This window comes from Camelus bactrianus, chromosome 6 (assembly GCF_048773025.1).
Source record: "Camelus bactrianus isolate YW-2024 breed Bactrian camel chromosome 6, ASM4877302v1, whole genome shotgun sequence".
Lineage (NCBI taxonomy): Eukaryota > Metazoa > Chordata > Mammalia > Artiodactyla > Camelidae > Camelus > Camelus bactrianus.
The window spans coordinates 52,371,701-52,398,811 of record NC_133544.1 but is presented as its reverse complement, the minus strand read 5'-3'; the positions used below and the strand labels follow the sequence as shown (position 1 = coordinate 52,398,811).

Genomic DNA, 27,111 nt, shown 5'->3' with positions numbered 1-27,111 from the left:
AGATCTTTTAAATGCTGTATCTCTGAAAATAGGTAATGAACTCAGGAGGAAAGCTAAGATGAGGACTTCTACAAATTCTTACAAAAACAGAGAATTTTATATAAACTGTTTCCAAAAATAAAATGAGAACACTGTGTTTTTTGAGGTTAATCCAGCCTTGATAGCATCTGGAAGGATAGCCCAAAAAAGGAAGAATATAGGTCAGTCTCACTTAGAAACATACCAATAATCTGATATATAAAGTCTGATATATAAAATCTGATATATAATAATCTGATACATAAAGATCTCAGGGCTCTTCTGATCTCATCTTCAATGCTTACTTCATTTCTGCTACACTCTTCTTCCTGTTAATATTAAAAAATGCCAGACAAGCTCCTCCTTCAGAGCCTTTGCAGTTTTTCCTTCTGCTTGAACCACTCCTTCCAAAGATCTAAAGACTTACTGCTTTATCTTCTTAGTGTCTTTATTCAGGTATCTTTTTCTCAGTTTAAAATTTCTCCTATTTAAAGTTACAAAAGAGTTCCTAACCTACTCTTTTTACAATCCCTATATTTCTAATCTTTTTCTTCATAACATTTTCACCTATCATAACTGTGTATTTCATTTATTTATTTTATTATCTCTTTTCCCAACTAGAATATGAGTTCCATGGAGGCTGGGATTTTTAACTATTTTGTTAAATGCTGTATCTCCCACCATTTATAATTATGCCTAGTACAGAGTAAGTGCTTAATAAATATTGGTTGAATGAAAATACACTTCAAAATAGGGGTTCATTGAGGAAGAAAACAATGGCAGTGAGATCAGAGAAGAAGAAATTTGTTATAAAGTTTTAATATTTTATATTTTAAAAATCTGAGTTATAGCAAATTTCTTTTCATTTGGTAAATATTAGTGATCCGTACGGTAGTTTCTGTTATATTATTTCCTGTCTCATTCAGTATGTTTTAAATGACAATTGAATTTTAAAATTTACAAATAAACATGTATAAAGACTAAATTGGTGACAATGTCAAGAAAATTTGAGATGTAAATTAATGGGTAGGATTTTTATCTACTTTATAAATATATGAAATCATAAAATGAAAGTAAATACAGTGTAGCACTTGATAATGAAAAAACAGTTGTATCTCATTGGTTCAAAATAAATTCCAAAATTAAAGAGTGTGGTTAAAAAAACCAATACAAATTACAAGAAATTATATATAAATATGCAATTTGGGGAATACATTAGGCTTTCCAAGTATAACATTAAATGAAGAAATAATATAGGACTGAATAAATCCAAAGAAATCTTAAATGTAGTTAAATATAAATCACAAGCATGTATTTGACAAGAGTATTTACATATGGTTTTATTCAATTCAGAGTTATTTTTGGCTCACCACAGCTTGATTCTCAGGTCAGTGTTAATTTAGACCTCATGAAGAAATGAAAATAAACTCAACATTTATTCCTTGAGCAAGAGTGAATGAATTTTTGTGTGTGTATTATGTAGAAAGAAACAAGTTGTAAACGGACTATATACTTCAATTTTTAAGTGATTAAAAAAAGAAAGAAACAAGTTTCTATCATGGATCATTTCTAATTTACTTGGGGACTCAAAAATAGATGGTCAGACAGCTTGTGACCAATTTCACTTTCTCTAGATAGACCCCTGATCTTTCTACCTTCAATCCTTTTCTCCTGTATTCTTCTTTTTCCTCTTTCAGCTTGTAAAATCATGTACGAAAAATTAGCCCAGCTTGGATGGTATCTTCTCCATGAAACATTTTTACCTCTATAGCCAAAATTACCTATCTCATCTTTGTGACTTTGTAGGTCATATTTAGTCATTCCATTTTAATACTTAATCATTTGTATTAAAATTAATTGAAAATGTAGAGGATGATTCTGGTAGAGAATATTTCTACTAGATTGTGATGCTTACGTATATGTCTTACTCATTTTCATGCCCCATGATTTGTGTCTTCACTAAACACATTTATATTTTTATTGCATTTGTGACCAAATATTTTAATTGTTACAAGCTAAACGGGGACAAATAGAGTTTAATATGTAAATCATTTGTCCTTCAATGAAATCCAAATGATGCCATCTCACAAAGGTTTCACTCATGTAATTTTTAAAAATGTCATAGGTACACAAACATCATTATATAATTTAAGTTAATATCAGGAGTTTGGCAAGTCTTTTTCTTGTAAAAGAATTTGTACATTACTCAAGGTTGGGAAATACTGATACAGGCTGCAGAATAATACAGAGGTCATTGGCAGAAATCAACATTAGAGTAGTAAGGAATGCCAACTTGGATATGACTGCCTCTTGATTGTATCATAATAATGATCTTTAATTCATTATGAAAACTAACCATTTGTCAAGTAATCTAGAACTAATTTTGTCTAGATCTTGAATCAATATGTGTACTTACTGGTTGTTACTTAAATATCCTTATTTAACAATAGATGAATTAAGGAATGATGTTTAATTTTTCCTGAACAATGGGTTTAGTACTTTATTCTTTTGCAAATCACCCTTATCTTCATGTGGTTGATATGCAGCATATCAGCTTATATAATGTACAATTATTGTGTAAAATGTTTTATATATTCATATTAAGATCTTATATTCAAATGGCATGATATTTCAATTTTTTTTCAACATAGATACTTCTGCTAGCCCATTTATGCTTTTATTTATCATTTCTTTTTTATTTATATTTTCATATATTACTGGTAGCTCAAAATGTCATTTCACATGTTTGTTGTCACTTATTTTACTTAAAAGTGAGGTTTAACAAAACAGAAACTAAAAAAACACTTATTTCCTTAGTTGTTTCCAAGTCTTATAGCACTCTGTGGCTATTACTTTTTTCTCTACTCAACTGCTTCGAAAATCTGGAAAATCTCACATACATACATTTTATGATAATTTTAATTTTAAAAAATTAATTAAAAAATTTATCACAGAATATCATATTGTGGTTTATTTAGAACCGATTGTGATTTTTAGAAGTATGCTTTTATTCAGCCAGCAGATACATAATGAAAACCAATTGCTTAATAAAAAAAATAATTTTAAATGTAGTTTGATCTTAATTTTTTTAAAAAAGAAGTATTTTTCTCATTTATGTTAGTACTTAGATTAATAAAAGTCAAACTGAAAATTGCAATTGGATTTGCCAGAGTAGTAAAAACAGTATTATTTTGTTCATATTTAACATCATTTTTGGCTTACTGTTCTTCTTGCAGAGGCTACCTTGTCTTTTAGAGAATACAGTGGTATTATTTACATTCATTCATGTGGCTTTGTGAAAAAAATGCTAGAACTCCTTTACTTAATGGGATTCTTCCCCTGTGGCAGTGCAAACGGCTAGAGCAGGAGCTTCATCATCTGAAAGAGCAGAACCAGACTTCAGCAAACAACATGAGACATCTGACTGCTGAAAACAATCAAGAACGTGCTCTGAAGGTAAATCTCCATTCCTTCTTGCAGGCAAATTAAGGTTGTAAGCCCTTGGTGCCAGCTTTCTGTGCTAGCATATATCAGTTGTGTACATTTCAGCAGAAGTGAGCTGTGGTGTTTGCCAACAACCCCTTCTTTAAACACAGATACAGCACCCTTCTGTTATGGTATTATTTTATTTCGTGTATGTGTACATGAAAACAACATATTTTCTGAATTTCAAGTAGTAGTATATTAATAACTTTTGGTTCATGTTCATTCTGTTTCTGCTTCCAAAATATATTGCTACTTTTTGTAGTTAATAAAAAAGTGGCCACACTGAGAGAAAACAAATTAAATAATGAGCTTTTTCTTTGCATCAATATGAAATACAGTAATTTTCTAAATAACTTATAATATTAGTAACCTATAGAACTGATACTCCTTGAAAGATAGTGACTATATATGGGACTTGAAAGAGTACTTAAAATGTTACTTATAACAAAAAAAGAAAGAAAGAAAGAAAATATATTCTACTGGAACTTGAAACAAGTGAAGTGTACATTTCATAATAAGTTCTGTCTTATTTTGATATATAGATCCAGTAATCATGAAAAAGGACATTATTTCAATTCTACTAATTATCTTTTTTTTCTTAAGATACTTTCCATTCCCTTTTATTATCTTTGCCCCAGTTCCTGGCATAGTGCCTGTGACATAATAGTGGTCCCTACCCTCAAGGTGCTTACCCCCAAGGAATTTATAATCATTTATTAAAAATTATTCTTATCTTTCAGGGACTTTATTATTTATTTTGTGCTTTTACTATTGCATTTCTTGTCCTTAAGTTGCCATATAAGTTATGAATAAGAAGTTTATTACCAAGCTATCTGGTGAACAAACTATCTCCTTTCTGAGCAGTAGCTTATCTTTTACAATCCATTTACAAGTATCAATTTTTTATTTGTTAACTGATGTTAATATTTAGTATCTAAATGAGCTTTAGGAAGAATTTTACAAGTCACTATCTCTAGGAGCTTACAGTCTGCCAAAAATATTTCTAGTATTTTAACATGAATCTTACTAGCGTTAATATAATTAATAGAGTAAATAAATAAATTTGAATAGGGTGACAGCTGAAAGATTTATGTTTTATTTCATTGTATTATGCTGTAATTTCTAAAGGAAATAGTCCTAGGGATAGATTTGGAAAAAATCTTTTAAAAAAGTTAATGGTCATACATTACATAGACCTTTCCAAAGTGATGACTATGCTGAATACACAATTATCACACAGGGATATACTTTTTAATAATCTAATGCTATTTGAATAATAATGCCTTTGCTTATTCTAATAACCAGAAAATTCTTTTTTTTTCAAGATATACACAACCCACTGTTAACAGCAGCAGTATTGATCTTTCAATGAAATCTAAGATTTTTAATGTAAGCATTGGTTAAAGGATGAGACAGATTTGTGGGCCAAATGAAAGCACACATTTTGGGCTTGTATTGTTTGTTTTATGAGGGGGAAGTAATTAGGTTTCTTGGTTGCTATCCACTTGGAGGAGGTACTGGGGATTGAACCCCGGGCGCTGAGCATGCGCTCTACCACTTGAGCTATACTCTTCCCCTTCATTCTAAATTATTTTTTATGGTAGAGCATAAAATTTGACTTTTGGTGATCATTTATATGTATTATTTTTGAAGTAGCATGGAATATATACTAACTAAATTTGCTAACTTGACACTATTTCCCTCCTTTTATATTTGCAATTTTCCCTAATAAATAGAACATATGGATACATATAGGATGATGGGCTAAATTTATACTGACTAATCTATACCCTGAGAGTTACTTAAATTAAAAAGATACTCTCATTTAAAATAAAATTTATCCACGTTAAGTAATTTGTTTCTTGAAGACTACAATTTTGAACATTTAATGGTTTTTTAAAAATTTAGATTAGCCATAAATATGCAGGCATTAGACTTAATAAGAAATTTCATATAAACTGCCTTTTTTTCCTCTTTCATTTTCTTTATTTACTTTCCTTGTCACACATTTTTAACTTCTTACAATTGAACTTCTCCACTGTAATTCCATTGAAAGACATTCTTTCTTAAATTATAAGTGACCTCTAATGGTTAAATCTGTGAAAATTATCATTCCATATCCTGTCAATATGCCAGTCAGCCTAACTGGAACACATTTAGATCTTGCCCCTGACCTCATGAAATACTTTCCTGTACTTTTTTGTTTCTATGTCATCATTTTCCTTTTCTTTGATTGTTATTCTTTAGCTGGTGCCTCTTTTTATACCTATTCCTAAAGAATGTTCCCCTAGCTTATGTGATTAGCCCCTTTTTCTTCTTTCTAAGAAAACCCCAAACTATTATTTTAGAGCAGCTTTAGGTTCATAGCAAAATTGAGTGGAAAGTACAGAGTTCCCTCATATCCCGTGCTCCATACATTCACCTGCCCTCAGCATCCAGCACAAGAGTGATTCATTTGTTACAATCCATGAACCTACATCAGAGTAACCGAAAGTCCACAGTTCACATTGGGGTTCGATCTTAGTGTTGTACATTTGGATTTTGAGAAATATAAATGACCAGTATCTGCCATTGTACTATCATACAGAAGAGTTTCACTCTAAAAATCCTCTGTTTTACCTATTTATTCCTCCTTCCCTTGCAACGCCTGCCAGCCATTAACCTTTTTTACTGTGTCCATAGTTTTGTCTTTTCATTTAGTAGAATGTCATGTAGTTGGAATCATATGGTATGTAGTCTTTTCAGATTGGCTTCTTTCATTTAATGATATGCATTTAAAGTTGATCAATGTCTTTTGATGTCTTTATAACTCATTTCTTTTTAGTATTGAATAATATTCCATTGTCTGAATGTACCACAGTATATTTGTTCACCCACCTACTGAAGGACATCTTGGTTGCTTCCAAATTTTGGCAATTATAAATGAAGCTGCTATAAGCATCCATGTGCAGGTTTCTGTGTGGACATAAGTTTTTCAACTCATTTGGGTCATTACCAAGAACTACAATTGCTGGATCTTATGCCAGGAGTCTGTTTAGTTTTGTAAGAAATGCCAAACTGTCTTCCAAAGTGGATGTACCATTTTGCATTCCCGCTAGTAATGAATGACTGTTTCTGTTACTCCATATTCTTGCCAGCATTTGGTATTTTATTTATTGTAGACTCCTCTCTTCTCATTTTATCCATTCGTACGACATCATCTATCATTTATGTTGTAAAGAATGCTTTGTCTGCCCTTCCATTGGGATATCTTACTGTCCTTAACCCCAACAAATTTGAAACCAGATTCCTAATTTGACTTCCTAAACCCTCTCTTCAATTTCGAAGAATTCAGGACCTGAGTCAAATAATATTGACTGTATAACTTAACATTTATTCTCAGTTATGTTCTCCTTTGTTTATCTTTACAGCTTTATAGAAGCAGGAAAAGTTAAGTACTTTTTGAGCCCTTCTTTTTGCCAGTGAGACATAAGAGGACGTCTATAGCAGGGATGGGTGGAGTGTCTCTGGGAAAGTTTTTTTTCCTGACGTAATGACAAATGCAGCAGACACCAGTCCTTCCCTCCTTATTACCTTGAACACTTACTTGCTGTCTGGAACTGCAGCAGCAGTTTTGTACCTATGAAGCAAACGCCAAGAGAAGCTGACCTTAAACATCATTGAGCCCTTCAGCCAGTGAGCCACTTTGAGAACATTAAACACCTATACCCTCACTTGTTTTTCTGCTGACAGAATGCCCTATATTCTAAATCATTCTTAATAGTTTTCTATCATTACTTCCAAATTGATCAGTTAACGTCTGTAATTAATGATACTGCCATAGTCCTAGACATGTAGGCTAATAGACCTGACATAATCTTCGTGTCCTTTCAACCTCTCACCTACTGGAGCACAATTGAGCATCCAGTTGTGTCAGTTCTGCAACAGTGATTTCTTTCCTCTTTTTCTCTCATTTGTATTATCATGCCTCTACTCTGTCTCAAGTTCATGACCTAGATGATAATAGTACCCTTCCAAGTAATCTTTTTCTCCTCAGTTTCTCACCTTTCTAATCCATTGTTACACTTCCATTAGCTATCATTCTAAAATGCAGGTGACACTTTTCTACCAAAAAACCTTTGGTCTTACAATTTCAGCAGTGTAAGAAAATAGAGATGTCCTGAATAACTGTCCTGATAAAAACAAGAGAAAAGGATGGCTGTATTTTAATAATAGGAAGGAAGATAAGGAATCTGAAAAGGCCTAAAACAAAGTGGAAATAGGAAAAACAAAAACAAAAAACCATGGGAAATAAGTGCTTGCATGAAGCCATCTTCCACCCCAAGTACATTTGTCAAATGTTGGTGAATTTCAGCTTCCATTTTAATGGCTACAAGGGTAAGACAGATAGGAGACAGAGCCCAGAGCCTGTTTAAGCCACAATGTAGTGGGAGATCTTCTCCTGAAGCTGATATCCTAGGTGGCTGCAGCATTAGTGTTTAGGTGAACAAGGGTCAAGCCCTTCGTACAAAATACAGGCGAGGGAACTTGGCTTTCTTGAGTGTGAAGTGGGGGGAAAGTCTCTGAAAATTCATCACCCGCAGCCCGCTTTCAGGCAGGTTTAGAACCACACCGGTTACCTGAATTCTTGCTGTCTGTGCTTCTAAAAGCTGAGGATTTAATTTGAGGTGATTCTAAGCTGGAAGGACCCATGAACAACAGACCAAGCAAATTACCTTCACAATAAGCCTCTAATAACTCCAAGAGATAAAGTTTCAAACACCTTGAGCTATCAAAAAAGTGCATGAGAAAAATGCACTTCTAGTGTATGTAAAATCATAAGGCAGCAGAATCATACACTTCAACAAATAGTTCAGATATTCTATTTTGGACCCCAGAACATGACATGTGCTTAATTAATGTCTTAAAAAAGAGATGCTAGAAAGTAAGAGCAAAGAAAATGACTAAAAATTATCAAGTAGACTTGGGAAAAAATAGATGGAACTTAAGAGAAATTTTTTTTAAATATTAAAGTTAAACAGCAAATAGAGTAAACAGCAGATTACACAGAGTTTAAGACACTGTTAGTGAACTGGAAGATAGATATAAAGCAAGTATGGAAATGGAAGCCAGAAAGACAAAGAAATGAAAAATACAAGAGATGTTAAAAGGCACAAAGATAGAGTGAAAAGATCTAAAATAAGTCTATTTGGTGTTTGAGAGGAGATAATATGGGAAATGGGGAAAGGGAAAACAGATACAAAGAAATAATGACTGGAAATCTTCTAGGGTTGTCAAATGACACAAACCTAAGATCTAGTAATACCAAATAAATTCCAAGTATGATAAATTAGAAGAAACTGCAGGACACCAAAGTTGAAGAAAATCTCTTAAAAACAACTGTTAGAAAAAACATATTTACAGAGGCACAACAATTAGACTCACTGACTTCCCAATGGTAATAATGGAATAATATCTTAAATACACTGAAAGCAACAAGGAGGCTAATTCCTTAAATATGTAGAGAGAAAATAACTGTCAAGAGCAACAGTACAATAATGATTAGATAAATCGAAAACTTCAGTTGCATTCTATTGTCTTTGGAATATAATCCAAACCCCCTAAATATGGAGTTTAGGACTCCACACAGGTGGCACAGTAGTTTTGGCCTGCTTTTTCTTTTCTTTCTTTCTTTTCTTTTCTTTTTTTTTTTAGGTGGGGGGATATAGTCTTCGTAAACCCCAACCATCCCCCACTACTTAGTTTCCTAAATGTGTTGTGTTCTTTCATTTCTTATGATATTCTGTTATGACTTTGTTTTGTTTCTATCTCTAATATTAGTTGATTGCTTAACATGCCATCTTCTCTATATCAAAAACTTCTTGAACATAAGGGATCATAGCTTTTTCATGTTGCTATTCTCTTGGAATTTAGTATATTGTTGAACTCAAATCAAATAGTAATTTTTTAAGTCCAAAATCAGTTTTAATCTATCCTAGTTGGAGTCAGCAAATTTATTGATATCTACAAAGTTCAAGAAATAGAGGACATGGAATTATTCTGGTTTAATATTGTCTTCATAATCACTAACTGTGTCCAACTAAAGCTCTGTAGAAGGATCTCTATTTTGTACTAAAGTTTCTTTGCTCATGAATTGAACAGTGCAGTACCAGAATTTCTCATTTTTTACTATTGGCTTAAAAATATTGATGAAAGAGATTTTTGTTTATTCATTTTGCCCTTTGCTGTTTAGAGTTTACTGCTGGATAAGAGACTCTCGTTTAAGAGACTGAGTAAATAGCAAGCACTATTCATTGCACTTGATAGTAAATAATAGTGTACTGTCTTATGATGAAATTCTGTGTCAAGATGAATTAATTACTAGTCTTTATCCTATGTCAGCCATATTAATATACTGTCTTTGATATGCCCAGATGATACCACCCTCCTTATGTCATTAGGGTATGGTTTTGGATTGTTTTTCTGGTATATAACTCTAGTATTAGATTTTTAATTTTAAAATGTTGAACTTCCTAACATTTACTAACTGTGGAGCATTGAGAAAGTTGGGTAGCTTCTCTGAGTATTGGCTCCCAATTTGTATGATAATGAGAGAGAGAGAGTGTGTTACAGTTGATAAAATGTGTGGGCAATCTACGACGCTCATTCGTGTTCCATATGGTATGGTGGTAGAAAGAACATTAGTGTAAGTGCCAGACGCCTCTTTTCTTGTCCTTGCTCTGCCACAAACAGACTATGTGGTCTTTGTCAACCATTTTATTTTTTCAAAATGAGGAGACTGAATATCATTCAAAGCCATTTAAACTAGAAAGTGTGATTTTTAAAATTTGTAGTGTTATAGTTTTACTCATTTTTTAAACAATATATATATATGATATGATCTGAATTCAGGCCCATATAGATTCTGAATTAAGAGAAAAGCAGTCAATTTCAAGCCAGTATGCTTATAGGTTGGATGACCATATAAATATTTATATTTAAACTAAGACTTTTTAAGAACAAAAGGTACGTGATTAATAATTACACCAGGACAATGGGGTTGTGGCTACAAAGGGATGGCACAGTGGATCCTTGTGGTGATGAAACAGCTCTTTATCTTCATTGTGGTGGTGGTTTCATCGGTCGACATGTGATAGCATTATATAGAACTGCATACATAGACACACACAAGTACATGTAAGGCTAGTGAAGTCTGAATAGCTCCGTGTATTGTGTCACAGTTTCCTGGTTTAGATATTGTATTGCAATTATGCAGGATGTCAGCCATGGGGAGAGGTCAAATAGAGGGTGCATAGGACCTTCCTATATGTCTTTTTAACTGCTGTGAGTTTATAATTATTTCAAAATAAAAAGTTATTTTTAAGAAATGAGTCACTAAGTTCAGTCCACAGTCAAGGGGAGGGATTACACAAGGGTGTGAATACCAGGAGGCCAGGACTGTTGGGGCCATGTTAGGCTGCCTATCAACCTGAATGTATATGAACACCTCAGTTAACTATTCCAAAAACCAGACTCACAGTCTTACCCCCAAAATTTGTTCATTCTGAGACTCTACCTGAAAATAACATCTCTGTCCTATCAGTAGCTTAGTTCAGATCCTTGAAGTTAGCCTTGACTCCTTTCTTTCTCTCACATCCCATGTCCTATTTAAACAAATTCTCTTGGCCCTCCTTTTCGTGCATATCAAGAATTCACCTATCTCTCATCACTTCCACTACCACTTCTGTCTTTCAAGCTGCCATCATTTTTCCCTGAATTATTACAAAAGCCTCCTAGTGGTCTCTTGTTTCTATCCTTGCCTTCCCCTGTTCCTAACACATCCTCCAGAATGATCCCATTAAAATATACATTACATTACATTACTCTTCTGATAAGAACCTCACAGTGGCCTGCCGTTTCACTCAGGATAAACCTACGAGACCTCTTGATCTAACCCTTCTGTTTACTCCTTGGCATCGTGCTTCACTTTAGTCATACTCCTCTCTCGCTGTTTCTCAAACACACCAGGCATGCTTGGATCTAGAGGCCTTTGTACTTCCTGTTCTGACTTCCGAGGATCACTCTTCCCCCAAATATTCACACAGCCCATTTTCTTATCTCCTTCGAGTCTATTCAAATGCCACCTCCTCAGTGAGGCCTTCCCTGATTAACCTATCGTAAGTCTCAACCCACACCTTTACAAGCGTCTCAATCCCCTTCCCTGCTTTTTCTCCAAAATATGTATCATCTAAGAAAGTACAGTTGACTCTTGAACAACATGGGTTGGGCCTGTGCAGGTCCACTTACATGCAGGTCTTTTTCAGTAAATCTGTGCTGTGGTACTACGTGATCCACGATTGGCTGACCCTGTGGATGCAGAATCACACATACAGAGGGCCCACTGTAAAGTGATACGTGGAGTGTCAGTTGTGTGAAGGGTGGGCTCTCCTAAACCCCTGCGTTCAAGGGTCACCTGTGTATGTTTTACTTATTTACTATATTTATTGTCTCTTTTTCTGATAGGAATAAGTGCTCTATGAGGTCAGGGATTTTTGTTTACTTTGTATACCTCTGTATCTACTGATGATATTAAAAATATTTGACAATCAGTAAGTTACAGACATGACTAATCATAACAGATGCCAGATGTTAACAATTTATATAGCTATACTTCTGCTTATCAGCTAAAGCTAGCTCTAGCTGTATCTCCTATAAATACACGTAGCAGCTATTGAATAAATATCTTTTGAGTGAGTTAATACCATATATGCAATTTAGTATCCTTCTTTCCCTGCTTAGTACTTCATAAGCATCCTTCAGTACATTAACTCTATAAATATTACTTTAATATATTACATAATTTGCAGTGCACAAATGTACCATAATTTTCTTAAATCTTTTCTTAATGTTGAGTATTTAGGTTGCTTGCAGTTTTACATTCTTAAAAATCCTTCTGTGAAAAAATTTGTATGTAACTATTTAACCATATTTAGCAAAGAAAAACTTGATAATTTTTCAAATTTTTATTTTTAATAAATACATATTTTTAGAAATAAATGATTCTATAAGGGTTGTAATAAAAATATTTCAGTTGACTTCTTCATCTTACCTCTTCTGATTTCTGCTCCAGAGAAGAAATCACTTTCAACCCTTTTAACATTTTATTCTGTATCCACTCTATATTTCTAAATGAAAAGCTTATATATACTATTTCTTGAAATTTCACTTTTAGTTATTATTGATTTCCTACTATGAAGATGAGAGTTTAGCTTTCTTATCTTTTTCTTAGATCAATGTTTAGCATTTGCATTATTATTATAATATTCGTAGGTGACCATGTAGTGAAGTCAACAAGCATATGTTGTTTTATTGTGCTTTGCTTTACTGCATTTTGCATTTTTTTTTTTTTTTTAGCAAATTGAAGGTTGTGTCAATCCTGTGTTGTCAGATGATGGTAACATTTTTAGCAATAAAGTATTTTTTAATTAAAGTATGTACTTTGTTTTTTTAGACATAATTTTATTACACACTTAATAGACTACAGCATAATGTAAACGTAACTTTTATATGCACTGGGAAACCAAAAAATTGATGTGACTTGTTTTATTGTAATATTCGCTTTATTGTGGTGGTCTGGAACTGAACCCACATTATCTCTGAGGTATGCTTATATTATTAAGCAGTAAAAAGGAACAGCTTATTGATATATACAGCAACTTGGAAGGGTCTCAAGGGCATTATGCTAAATGAGAAAAGTCAATCTCAAAGTGTTATAATTATATGATCCTACTTATGTAACAGTCCCAAAGTGGCAAAGTCATTGTGATAGAAAACAGATAAGTGGTTTCTAGGAGTTAGGTTGGGGAGCAGGGTATTATTCTTAAAAGGTAACAATTTCTTTCTAGTGATAATAGTTCTGATTTATAATATTGAAATGTCATAGAATTATATGCCAAAAAAGTAATGGAGGGAAGATGTAAAAAGAGATGAAATTCATATACAGTTTATATCCAACTTAATAGAATTGTACCAATGTCAGTTTCCTGGTTTTGATAATATACTATGGTACATATATGATATTTTTGGGAGAAGTTGGATGAAGTCTACACAGGAATTCTCTGTACTCTTTGCAAATTTTTGTGGATCTTGAATTATTTAAAATTAAGGTACTATTTAAAAATTTTACATGTTCACCATAGCCAGTGAAAAAAGTGCTAAAATATATAAAGAAAATTTTAACAATCCTCTCTTACAGTTTTCGAACTACCAAATTAACCTTGACTAGGCATTACAATAGATATTCTATTTTATCTGTCTTTTACCTAATTTCAGTGGGAATGAATTCTGTGTTACACCAATTAATTTTGACAGTTACCATGGGATTTTATATTTCCCTTCATAATATAAAGTCTCATTGGATAGTTTTAGTACATGGATCATCTCTGAGTCTGATTTTGTGATTGCTTTGTCTTTTAAGACATTTTTGTTGCTTGTTTTGCTTTTGCTTTTCGTGTGTCTCATGATTTTTTTTTTACTTGAATCATGGACATTGTGGGTAGAATGGTGCTTCTTCTATCAGTCCAGTAGTGAGAGCATTGACTTGATCCATTCAGGAGTTGATCTAGATTTGGGTTTTGTTGTTATTGTGGTTACTGTTAGTGCATCATAAGTTTCAAATTGCTCTAGTAGTGGGTTGCTGTTGACTTATGCTCAGGATGGAAACTCAGGTGCTGGAAGGTTTTTTTCAGTGTTGATAGTTCACCCTTCGTTTTCGGTTAATCCTGTATGCTTGCATCTCAAGGGCGTCTCACTGTTCGCTCTTGGTCTTCTAGCATTACGATTTTTATCGTCTCGTGTTGGGGGACTACGAGTTTTCTGTTTCAGTCTTAGACAGTCCCTTTGTGCTTAGACTTTGGAGTGGGACTTCCTCAGAATTCCTTTCATGGCAGCCAGACTATGACCTGTATCTGTGGCAGGTATTGTATAAGAGAGACTATCATGCCCCTCTTCCAGTAGAAACTGTCTAATGGTATTGGTATAGGATCCTGAGCCCAGTTCTGTTTCTTGCCATTCACCCCCGGGGGTAGGAGTTCTTTCTTATGCCATTCCCAGGCAGGATTTCTTTTTTGGAGGGGAGAGGGTGTTCTATGTATGACTTTTACTCTATTCACAGAAGGATCTGGGTCCAGGGGAGTAGGGATGGGTGGGTAGGTGGTTCGCTGATTTCTATAGCAGCAGCCAGTCCCCTGCCCCACATCCCCTGCATCACTGAGGGAAGCTGTCTCTAGTTCTACCCTTCCCTTGATATTTCTCCCCCAGCCTCTGGTAGGGATTTGTGGGTGAAGGTCTTCCAGTAGGTGCAGACCCCATCATGTCAGTGGTTTCTGAAGGTTTTGTGTGGTGGCTGACCCTTCTTCCCATGCTCTGCCCAGGTGAGCTAGTCCATGTATCCCTTTTGCCTTGGAAGCTTGTCTCTCCTTGAAAGTTAAGACAGTTTGGTTGCCTTCTGAGCTTAGCTGTCTAATGACTTCAAAAAAAGTTACAACTTTGTGCTTTATTCAGCTTTTCTTATTGTTAATGTGGAGTGACAACTTGTTCCAGATTTCTGCAACCTAGGCATAAGCATTACATCCACTGTTGGATTTTGATGAATATTGTTTTATCATATTTAAGTAGTTTCTTTCTAGAATTTTTTAAAGTTTTTATTAGTGGATATAACAAATTTCATTGAGTTCTCAATGTTGAACAGTCCCTTAAATAAACTGTTTGGATTTGTTTTGTCATCAGTTTCCTAAGAATTTTCAGAATTATAATAGTCTGCCCTCGTACAGTACTTCCTGAGTGCCAGGCATTGTTACTAATGCTTTACATAGAGTACTAAAGTACTGAGACCTCAGAGTGACCCTGTGGAGAGTAGGTGGTACATCTGTCTATAATTTTATAGGTTAACAAACTGAGGAACATGTGTTAACTAACTTGACCAGTGATATAAGTAGTAATTACTGGTAGACCTCAGATCTAAACCAAGGCAGTGGGTCTCCGAAGTTCACACTCGCCAATGTAAATGAAAATTAACTAGTTTTTCTTTATTTTTTCCTGCATCCTGCAAGATTTGTTTTTTGTTTTTGTTTTTTTTGTATCTGAAGTATTTCTCTAATTAATAGTGTTCATATGTTCAAGGGAGGTGTGTGTGTGAATATAAGTAAATAGATGTATTTCTTCATGTTTTTTCCACATTTTTTCTATTGAAGTATATAGTCAGTTTACAGTGTTACGTTAATTTCTGGTGTACAGCTAATTGCCTTTTCAGTTGTTTCAATATGTTTATCTAGTTTTTCTGTTTCTTAGGTCATCGTTCATCTTTTTTTTTTACTAGTTTGTTTCTATTTTTATTCTTTGTATGATCCAGAGTAGTTTAGAGAATATAATTTAAATTTCTGTATAAAATGTATTAATGTTTTCCTTCTCACCATGTAAATAATCCACTTTAAAAGGTTTTGTTAATTAAATAAATAAATTAGTCTCTGTTCACAGAGCATAAGGCTCAGTATATATTCAGTTGAACTCAATTCTCACATTATTCAAACACCTTTATTTAAGCTCCCATTATAATTGCATTTTTATAATTTTGTCATATTTGGAATTTCTTGCTTTATACATTTGTCTGTTCCATTCTTTGTTATATAGATGTTTATGACTATTGTATCTTCTAGGCTATACACATACATATCCTCATTGTATAATATTCCTCTTCAGACTGCTTACAGCTTCATACCCTTACGTCTGCTTTTCCTGACATATGTATTAACGCTGCTGTCTTGGTTCATTCAGACTGCTGTAACAAAATATCACAGACTGCATGCCTTATAAATAGCAGAAATTTATTTCTCACAGGTCTGGAGTCTGGAAAGTCCCAGATGAAGGCACCAGTATGGTAATGATCTAGTAAGGGCCCTCTCCCTGATCCATAGCCAGCGCCTTCTCACTGGGTCATCACATGCTAGAAGAGACAGGGGATCTCTATGGAGTCTCTTTTATAAGAACATCAGTATCACAAAGCCTCCAGCTTCATGACCTAATAGGCACCTCCCATCCCAGAGGCCATACTTCCCAATACCTTCTTTGGGGTAGGACTACAACATAGCAATTTTGGAGTAACACAAACATTTAGACTGCTTTTTTCTTTCTTTTTTTTTTTCTTCCTTTGTTTTGTTTTTACATTTACCTAGTATAATGGTGCTGTTCACCAGTAATTTTGCTACTCAGAGTTTATTCATCCTTCACTTGATTTTTATAACCCTTGTTCTCCCATAAGAAGCCAACTCCTTCATCCTCAGATGTGGTTTGGTTGGAGGTGGTACCACGGTGGCCACAGGTCTAACAGATCAGAATGTCAAGAATGTCAGATTCCCTTGGCCACAGCAATTGCTTCAGAAACAGACACATGTACCACCTGAAGCCAATGAGTCCAGACCTTTTTTCTCTATATTGTTAAGAATTTGAACAAAAGTAGAGTAACTTAACCAAATGTGTCATAGAGATCTTTCTGCATCTATAAATACGGATCTACATCATCCCTTTGCTGGCTCTGTAGGTCCCTGTGCTTGATACTTAACATGTAATTTTCTCAGTCTTCTATTTTAGAACATTTTGATGCCAGCTGTTCAATATCATAAGCAAAATTTTGATAAATACTCTTGTGTGTACACCTCTCTGTTAGGGCATAAGTGACCACACAGTGGGAAGTACAGTGGCAGGAAATCAGTTGAGAATAGAGAGAATGATACCAGATGTTGTGCAGGTTGTAGTTCATATCATTGAAGTGTATGAGGGTATTGAGAGGTCAGATTTAGAATAAAAGAAAACAATAGTGAATTCCAGCATTTCACTATTGGTGCACAAAAATAAGCAGTTCACAAAGAAGGCTGAAAAGAAATAGTCAGAAAGATAGGAGAATTACCAAGAGATTGTGTTTTCATAAATTCAGACTAGAATAAAATGCTGTGATGGGAACAGTTCGCTGTGTTGAATGCTACCAAGAAGTAAAACCACAAGTACCCATTTGATCTGGCAGTTAGAAAGGTGATAGTAGCTTTGTTGTTGCCATTTAACAGTGGTTTCAGTGGTAGCCTTGAATCTAGTAAATTGCAGAGTAAATGGAAAGTTTAAAAGTGAAAAAAAGGTTGATTATTCTTTGAGGAACTTATTTATTAAGTAAATATGCAAGGGTTAGAGTGTAATGCGAGTGTAACCTGGAGGAAGACTTCAGGAGTAGAGAGAATAATAGCAAACATACCTCAATCATTCTCTTTTTATAAGAAATCTAACGTGTGCCTGTGTAACACAAAGCTAGCTAGGAACAACCTGTATGGTCTGGGTCAAAAAGTTGGTAGGCCAAATAATAATTTAATAATTTTGAATTGGGAAATTGAGAGAGAATGAGCCAATCAGCTTTTGAATGCTGAGTGCAGTGATCCCAAGGTAGGCTTAGGGCATGGTAGACGACTGTAGGCTGTGTGCATTCTTAAGTTACAAAGCAGCCATTTGGAAAAGTTGGAGCCAATATATTAAAAAACACAAAATTCTGAACAAGAGAGATGGAGAGAGATTCTATCCTGGTTCCTAACAGCAGTCTGTCCCCATGCCAGGCATTGTTTTCCACACAATACATTTTTTCTCTGTTTATAACAAGCAAGACTCTCAGCTAGGCCAGGTTGACTGTCTTTGCATACCAAGTGGGGAATTGCTATGACAGCATTCATTATAGGCTCTCTGAAGTGAACAGTTACACCGAAGGGTGGCTCTGTGTATTAGTGCACCAGGTATAGCCAAATCATCAAAGCCAGTGTGAGTTCATCAAGTACATCAAGACACAATAAAACTGATGAGATTCAGATGAAACAGCTGTGAACTATGACCTTTTACACAGAAGGAACACGGAATTACTGTGGGAAACTTCTGTGGAGATTATCAGTGGCAAACCACAAATGTAATACTTGTGAGTACTTAAATCTAATTGCTCTTTAACATTGGTTCCTAATTTTTCTAATTTTGACTTTCATAGGACTATTTTAGGAATTTGAGACATTATTTTGATAAATAATGATAGAAATACAAAATTACACTGCATGCTTCCCTACTGTCTTACACATTTTGTAATATGCTAAAAAAAATAATCAAAATGAATACTTGAACTAAGACATACACTTTCAACAGGAGACTGAATTCTAAGCGCACCAGGCAGATTCCTCACTATGAACTGGCTTTAGGTAGATCCTGGAGTCTTTATCCAGTCTTTGTATCACCTGGTCTTTGGACCTAGTAACTCCTCTGACTGAACTGCCTTACATCACCTACTGTCCTACTTCCTTTGCCCAGCTAATACCTACTCAACCTGTATTCAGTTTGGCCACAGTCCTCTTGTCTCGGGCCAAAGTGGAGAGGGATTTGAGTAGTAAAATGAAATTGTTTCAATAACAAAATGAGTACTGATCTGAAAAGAAATGAAATATTCTCAGCAATCCCAGGACTTCCTCCCAGGCCTTTCCTAAATCTGCCCACATCAACAGTCCTACTTTCCCCCTTGTCTTTTGCTCTCACCTCATTATCTCCTCTCTTTTTCCCTGACCTATTTGGTTTTTGATCTTACAGTGGCCTACAAGAAGTAGAAGAGCAGATGTCTTTGGTACATGGTTGGAAACAGAACCCTGGGAACCTTTAAAAACAATAAAGGTCCACTTGATTGGTTGTTAGGTAACGAGCATGGGTTAATGGTTCTTAGCAGAGGCATGCATCAGAATCATGAAAAGAACATTTACAAAACAGTAACTCTGGGCCTGACCTAAAGCATACTGAATTGAAATATCTTACACTGAATTTGAAAAGTTACCGACAGACTTGGTGTTTGGAAGTAAAATAGAGACAGTATATTTCTCAACCTTCTTTTAGACCGATGGGTTTTTTGTTTCTGAAAATAATAACATTTGTTTTCTACCAGTTGTGCCTTTCAATTTTAGTTTTGTTTAATTTTCTAATTGATTTCAGTTTGGGGCTGATATAAGTATTTTTGTGGCATTTTCAGTTTTATGTCTTTTTTAAAGTGCTTTCTTGGTATTTTAGGGGTAAGGTGGATGAGGCTACATAGATTTGCTGCCCAAATGAAAATTTTCTCTTTCATTTTTAGCATTTCCAGCAACCAAATTCTACATAAGGTTGTACCTCATAGTGATTTGTGATAAATAACATATTAAATTCTCTTGTTAATTGCAGTGTAGTAATACTGTGAAAAGTGTAGTGCAAAATCCAGATGGTTATTTAAAACACTATGAAATTTAATTTGGTAGATTTTTAAAAGTTACATTTCTGAACTAAAAATGTATATAAAAAGCCTTCTGATTATCAAATACAATTAATTTACTTTGACTACTAAGTAAAAATGTCTCTGGGACATGATAGAAAGCAGTTAAGTCCTTCATTAGATTATGTAAAATTCTCAGTAAAAGTAACTGCATTTAACAGTGTAGTTTTCTGTACCAAGCAGATCCTTATTGTAGTAGCATATTTGACTTCAGTGGTTTTTAGACACATAGTTTTTAGTAATGCATCTACAGACCTTTGGCATGTACACTTGTTAAGAAAAAACTAACATTCACAAATTGACATAGCTATATTATGTCTTCTATATCAAAATGACTTTATTGTGTTGTTCAGTGTTGGTTACTTTTTCTGTTATGTTGATGCATTAAAACAGATATTAAATTTTATCATTAATTCAGCGCCTGGTCTCTCATCAAATCCCCTTAATTACAAATTGACTCCAAGGATTAGACAGCATGGATTTTAATTTTAACTGAAACAAAAAAAGGCATCTTGAAAAATCACTCTTGCCTAGTGACTCATAGACACATTTAAAAAGATCCTATAATTTATTGCTCAATATTTAAAGTTCACAGCAATACAAAATGTACCACCAACACTTTATTCTCTTATGTTTACATTAAATATATATTTAAAAATATATTTCATAATCTTAAAAAAAAACTCTTCAGTATTTTTAGATAACTAGCAGCCTCAGTTTTGATAACTTGTAACCCTTTCTTTAGAAACTGTTAACTTTGAATCTTGCACAACCATAACTGTATCTGCATGACATTTATATTATCATGTATCTGCTTTCTTAAATAATTTCACAAAGTCATACAGTGTAGTTTTATATATTCCATTGAAGTCTCTTCTATATAATCCAATATTCTGTTTATGGTATTGTTTATAGTTTATGACTATTTTGTTAAATCTTCACTTCCTTTTGATACTTGCTATTTTAAATCCAGAATCATTTTTGTGCATTTTCCTCTGAAGATACACAAACTTTTCTGTCCTTCTTTCTAAAAGTGTCGATTTTAAAACTGAATTCTATTACATAATTACTTATTTTAAATAGTAGAATGACTACTCATTTTTACTAGAATAAGAAGATAATGAAATTAAGTTATGATCACAGTGATCAAAAAGTACATTTGTCCCCTGTATTTTTGCTCCATTATATAGTGATCAGCTTTTAACTCAGAGTTGCCTCTTAAAAATTTCACTTATTATTCTGAATAGTTTCTGGAATCTAACTTGTGTTAATAGTCACTTATTTTGATTTTTATATAGATCTATAAGTTTTTAGGTTATCATTTACATTTAGAAAGACCAAGAAATAATTACTAATAAACTCTTAAGTATTAAGGTAAACCATTTTTTAAAAAATAAATTCAGTTGTGTCAGTTACCATCACCTTTTCAGAGGTTATAAAATATAAGTGATTGTGTTGTTTCCAATTAAGTGGATATTGTATATCATATTTTTGTAAATTTGATTTTTAAAAGCCCCATTGGGGGCTTTTGCACTGTTGCTGTTGAACTGGATTTTTATATGCTGAAAGATATTTAGCGTCTAAATGAGCTCCACTCATCATGGCAGAGGAAAAAATAAATTGCCTAGAAACGGATTGTTTACGTAATATTAGATGGTAATATAAACCAACAAAAGCAAGGAAATTAACTTCTAAGGCTGACACACTGCCCTTTCCTTGCTCTTTTGTGCCTGTAGGTATCATACATGTGTTTTAATACCAAAGTACAGTAGACTCGGTTAAGAACTGTCAAACATAATTCTAAATTTCTTTACTTTGTTGGTGTATGTCACAACTTAAAATTATTATTTTGTTTCTTCTTGCTATCTAATGTCCTTCACATGTGAGATGAAGCAGTGCATGGGTGGATCTGAACAAGATGGGAAAGTTTATTTGCTTTTCTCTCATTTACAGTTGATTGCCTCTGGTTAGCCAGTATCATGCACCTCTGATATTAGTTCTTTAAATTTTGAGAAAATATAATTCAAGAGAAAAATTATTAAATATTTGAAGAAAGTTTTGAAAAAAATGTAAATACTGATATAAAAATGTTATTCAATCTTAATTTTTATTCTTGTTGATTACTTGTTTTAATCTTTTCTTGTCATCTTGAAAGGCAGATATCTCTCTTTATTAAAAAAAACTTAGGGCAGTGAGACACCACTGGTGTTTTATTATGAATAATCAAATATACAAGTATGATTTCACAGAGCAGTTCTTAGATGAATTGCACAAAGAAATTATATGTGAAATTCTGACGGTAGGACTAAACCTCTCTAAATAACCTCCAAGATTTGAGTACTGATAGAAACTCGGCCATTCTTTTAACAGCACTTGTTTCCTGATGAGTATGGTAAAATGTGAATAATTCATTCACTTGGTTTTTATATTCAGTAGTTAGATAGTAGTTCATCAATTGTTAATGAGTCTTATCCTTATTTTGGGGGGCTGTTTTATACAATTATGAGGGAACTGTTTTATACTAAATGACATTTCAGTATTAGAAAATTGATTTCATGTATGAATATGAGTTCCTTGTTTGTAGCAGTTTGGAAATTATTTTGCTTTCTACTTTTCTTGGGAACAATTTCTACCCCTATTTAGATATCCATTAAGACAGTTTTTAAAAAGAGAATTAAATACTTTAAAGCTTTGAATTTTTCTTAGTCTAAATCTTTCCTCACATGGTACCCAAAGGTACTTGAGTACTTTTTTTTTTAAGATTCTTACTTATTTCTGATTTGTGTGTTAAACCTTACAGAAAGTCAGATACTTTCTGTAAAAATTATACAACAGAACATACTATCTAAATGTGGTCAAAGAAAAGATTTTGCTCTCCAAAACTGAAGTAGTGTAAAACATGGTGAAAGAGAAGGGGTGTAAAGTTGGGGATGATAGTAATTCTTTACAAAATTCTACTTTTATTTTATGCAGTTAATATTTAATTGGCTACATTTTAAAGTAGTGAAAAAATGATCTATTTGCTAGAGATTTGCAAAACAATACTTTAAGCTCTTACTTATTTTGAGGTGTTGAAAGGTGAAACATTTGACATTTTCTTTTCTGGCATTGCTTTAAAAAACAGAGGGCGGGAAAGAGGCGTTGCCACATCAGAGTTAAGGGTGTTTGTGGTTGTCCGTGACAGCAGCTCTAGTTTTAAAACACCTGTGTTTACTTTCCAGCTTTTCAGAATCTGCCTGAAAGTGGCCTAAGAATGGCACAGGCCTTCTTGATGGCTGGGGGGTTTTATAATACAGAGAAAGAACTAAATTCTATACTTTGGTTTTCTGTTGCAAGCATTTACTTCTCTTGTTTTATACATTTTATCTCTTCCTATACTTAACGTGTGCATCAGATAATGCATGATTTATATAATCTATAGATTATAATATAACAAAGCCATTTGTTTTTGTAGCTATGTTTCGCTTTTTATTCACTGATCAGAAAAAGCTGGTGAAAAACTGTTAAGTATGTTCCACAGATGTATTTTCATTCAGAATTTTAAAATTTCCTGAAAAAATGAAAGTAAAAATTCAGTACCTTTTTGAAGAGAAGTGAATGTTGCCTAACGTGCATTACATTATTTTACTAACTTATTATCTTTAATGATTTGGATATAAGTTGATGTTTCAACTTACCTATCATTACTTATCTGGTCATTGTATCCAATTTAAGAACATGTACCTTTTAAATAATTATTTTGTACATTTCTTATTTTATAGCATTCACATAACACCGACATATTGTATAGACTATTATTCTCAAAATTGAGGTATGCCTAGCTATGACAGTTTAGTTTAACAAAATTTAGTTTTTACCGATTTCATTTTTAGCATTTTTTTTGTTTTCAGACCTCTTAATTACAGAAGTCAGGTGTCATATACACTATGGTGCATTCCTGTTATATTCAAATTCTTAATTATAGTAGCAAGACATTTCCATGAGATTACAGTTCATGTCAAGCCTGGTTGATGTGTAAAAGGAATAATTCTGCCTTTTAATGAGAGATTAGTGTTCTTTATTTCTCCATATGACTAGTTTTTAACATTTTATGTATTTAATCTCTTTTGAGAAGCCAATGCCAGTTTTGAATCTCTTCCCTAGAAAAACACACATGCACAGAAATTTGCATATAGTTTCAAGGAATTTATTCCCTTCCCAAGTCCATTTTGTGCCCCAGGTTAAGAACTCTATTCTAGGTCTTATTTTCTTTAAACAATTGTTAATTCTTTGAATAGTAGTTTAGACAGTTGTTAACCTAGTATGTCACAGAGAATCACTCAGTCAAATAAAGTATTAAGAGCAAATTAATTAAGTATTAAGTACAAATCACCATGTTAGGAACTGAAAAACAAAGCAGTAATTGATTTTACCAGCTTTAAATATAAATAGTCTTTTAACAATGTACTTCAAATCCTATAATGGCTACTTATTATGTCAGTGTCCTAATCCCAGTAGATTTGAAGTACAAATGATAATTCCCTCATTTTTCTAGAAGCAATTAACAATATACCTGTTATATTATTGAAAGGTAAAGTCAGCTAATATTATTACATTAAAGTTGCAAAAAATGATATTCTGCTTCAAAAACTGAATCATTTTGCTGTAGGCATCCATCTAGGTGGATAATGCTCAGCTGCAGATAGTATCCTAAAGGAATGATATATAGTAATAATGTGTATCACCTGCAAGATAATGAAAATTTAAGGAAAATAACTAATAATTGAGTTGTTAAAAAAAAGTAAAGAAAAAATAATTTAAAATACTTGAAACAGAGGAAAAGCAGTAAAGTTATTTTAAGTAGCATAAGTCATGACAAAAAGCTAAAATATTTTAATAAGGATTTATAATAAAATGTTTAATAAGGATTTATATTGTATATGGTTTAACATGGATCAGAAAAAATTGTTCTGGTCAGATGAAACTGCTGATAAAAAGAATAATTTTATTTAAAATCTTCCATTTTCATTATTTTCTGTGACTACTAATGAGGAAGTATAAGAGAGAAATGATTCTTTCAGTGCTTTTAGTGTATTTGTTTCCAGAAACTCTCAAATTGCTTAACTTAAATCATGAAACTTGATACAGGATTTCCACTGGGTGTGTCAGTTTTGTCCTGGTGGCAGTTCTCATTAGATAGTAATATATATCTGTGACGTAAGTTTCAGCATAATTCTTATTGTCACTTTTCGTGTTATTTAAGATTTATGATTCCTTAACGAAAATTTAATAGTGTGTCTATCTCAAGCACACTTTCAACTTCCTAGTTGTAAGACCATTGTTCTCTATACATATGCAGCAGATTTTCTGAATCTTGAGCTATCAGTCTTGTGTTTGGAATGTATTTTTCATAAAGTACTGGGTTTTTTAAAATTCATATTTGTCTAAAACTAATATTTTCCCATGTTGTTTTAAGGGAGAAATGGGAAAATGTTAAGATCCAAAACATAGTCTAAAAATTAAGTAAGACAGTATAGAAGTATCAAGAGAGAAAGCCAAAGATATGGCTTATAACTATACAAATGTCTGATGATGTAACTTGGAGAATTAAGTTTATTTCACGTCCAGTTTTGAAGTAAGCGTGAACAGAAAAAATACTAAATCAATGATCAGGAAAATTATTAACAATTTGGAAACAATATAACACCTTAAGAAACCTTATTGGACCCTCTTCTTAGAAAGGATTAAAAATAAAACTTGAGTTAATCACCATTATTGGAGAATCATGTATTTTTGTTTAAAAGAAAGCTGAGTCATTAAGCACCTATAAGTCCTATTGTTCAACCAATATTGATTGTCTTTCAAAAATGTATTAATACATTTGCTTACCACAGTAAATTTTATAAATCTAGTGTAGTTGTATCAGATAGGATTAGCTTGTTTCAAGGATCAGAGGGCCATACCAAAAATTACTTAAAAAAAAAATAAAACTTATTGTTCACATAACTAAAAGGCCAAGGATAAGGCTAACTTCCAGAGATTACTTTTTGTTCAGTTGTTAACTGTTATTTCAGTCAACTTCATTGAGGTATCATTTATATATAATCAATTGCATCCTTTATAAGTGTACAGTTCAATGCATTTTTATAGTTATATGTCAATCATAATGAAGATAAAGAGCATTTTAATCATCTCAATTAAAAAATTATTCTGCTTTCTAGTCTGTCCCTCCCTCCACTCCCTTGCCCCAGTAATCCCTGATCTCCTTTTTTCACTATAAATTCATTTGCATTTTCTAGAATGTTATATTAATAGAATCATATAATATATACTCTTTTGTGTCTGGCTTCTTTCAGCATGATGTTTTTGAGATTCAACCATGTTGTGTGTATTAGTAATTCATTCCTTTTTTTAGCTTCAGGAGAGTCTTGCTCTCCAAAAAGTTTTGTTCTTTCTCTGGATTTTGTTTTCCTCTGTGTATTGGCTTAATTTTCAGAATATATGGAGCTAGCAGCTTTGTCCTTTATGCTTCCCAATTGAAGTCTAAAAGGAAAAGCAAATTATATAAAAAATAGAAATTCTTGAATAGGGTCTTGCTAACTTGGTTTGGACTACTAGGGATCATGTGCTTATTTACGTATCTCAGAAATAATTGTAGCCAAAGGAATGAAATAGGCTGACTGCCTTAGGACAATCTAGGTCTATCCTTAAAGTTAGATTGTGAGTGGGGAAGGATGGTGTGATGGTTAATTTTATGTGTCAATTTGACTGAGTCACAAGGTACCCAGATTTTTAACTAAATCTTACTTCTGATTGTGGCTCCAGGAGAGATTAACATATGAATTATTGAGCTCAGTAAAGCAGATTGCCCTCCTCAATGTGGGTGAGCATCATTGAGGGCCTGACTAGAACAGAAGACAGGTAGGGAGAATTTGTTCCTCCTCTACCTGACTGAGCTAGAGTATCAGTCTTCTCCTGGTCTTAAACTTGGATTTATATAATCAGCTCCCCTAGTTCTTAGGCCTTGAGTCTTAGACTGAGTTACACCATTAGTTTTTCTAGGGTCCAACTTGCAGTTGACAGATCATGGGACTTCTTAGAGCCCTATTGGTTCTGTTTCTCTGGAGAACCCTGACTAATAAGATGTCTTTCCAAAAGAAATTTGGAATATTATTTTACCAGAAGAACTAAGAAAGAATGAAGAGTAGTAAAACAAAGAGAGATTTCCACTGTAATAACATGACTGAAAAATTTATGCTAGCATGTAGTAAAAATGAACTTAATTTCTATTC

At 33.2% G+C, this 27,111-nt stretch overlaps 1 protein-coding gene across 6 annotated transcripts in view; it reads left to right on the top strand.

The window, feature by feature from the left end:
- Positions 1–27,111, top strand: part of MIPOL1 (mirror-image polydactyly 1) — a 266,078-nt gene that overhangs the window by 116,627 nt on the left and 122,340 nt on the right. For 5 of the 6 annotated variants that reach the window (XM_045504304.2, XM_010967039.3, XM_045504303.2 and 2 more), the window contains one exon: positions 3,367–3,474. The exons of the other annotated variant lie outside the window; for it this stretch is intronic. In XM_045504304.2, the coding sequence (XP_045360260.1) occupies positions 3,367–3,474 (108 nt within the window). The remainder of the gene's footprint in view (positions 1–3,366; positions 3,475–27,111) is intronic. 6 annotated transcript variants of the gene reach the window in all.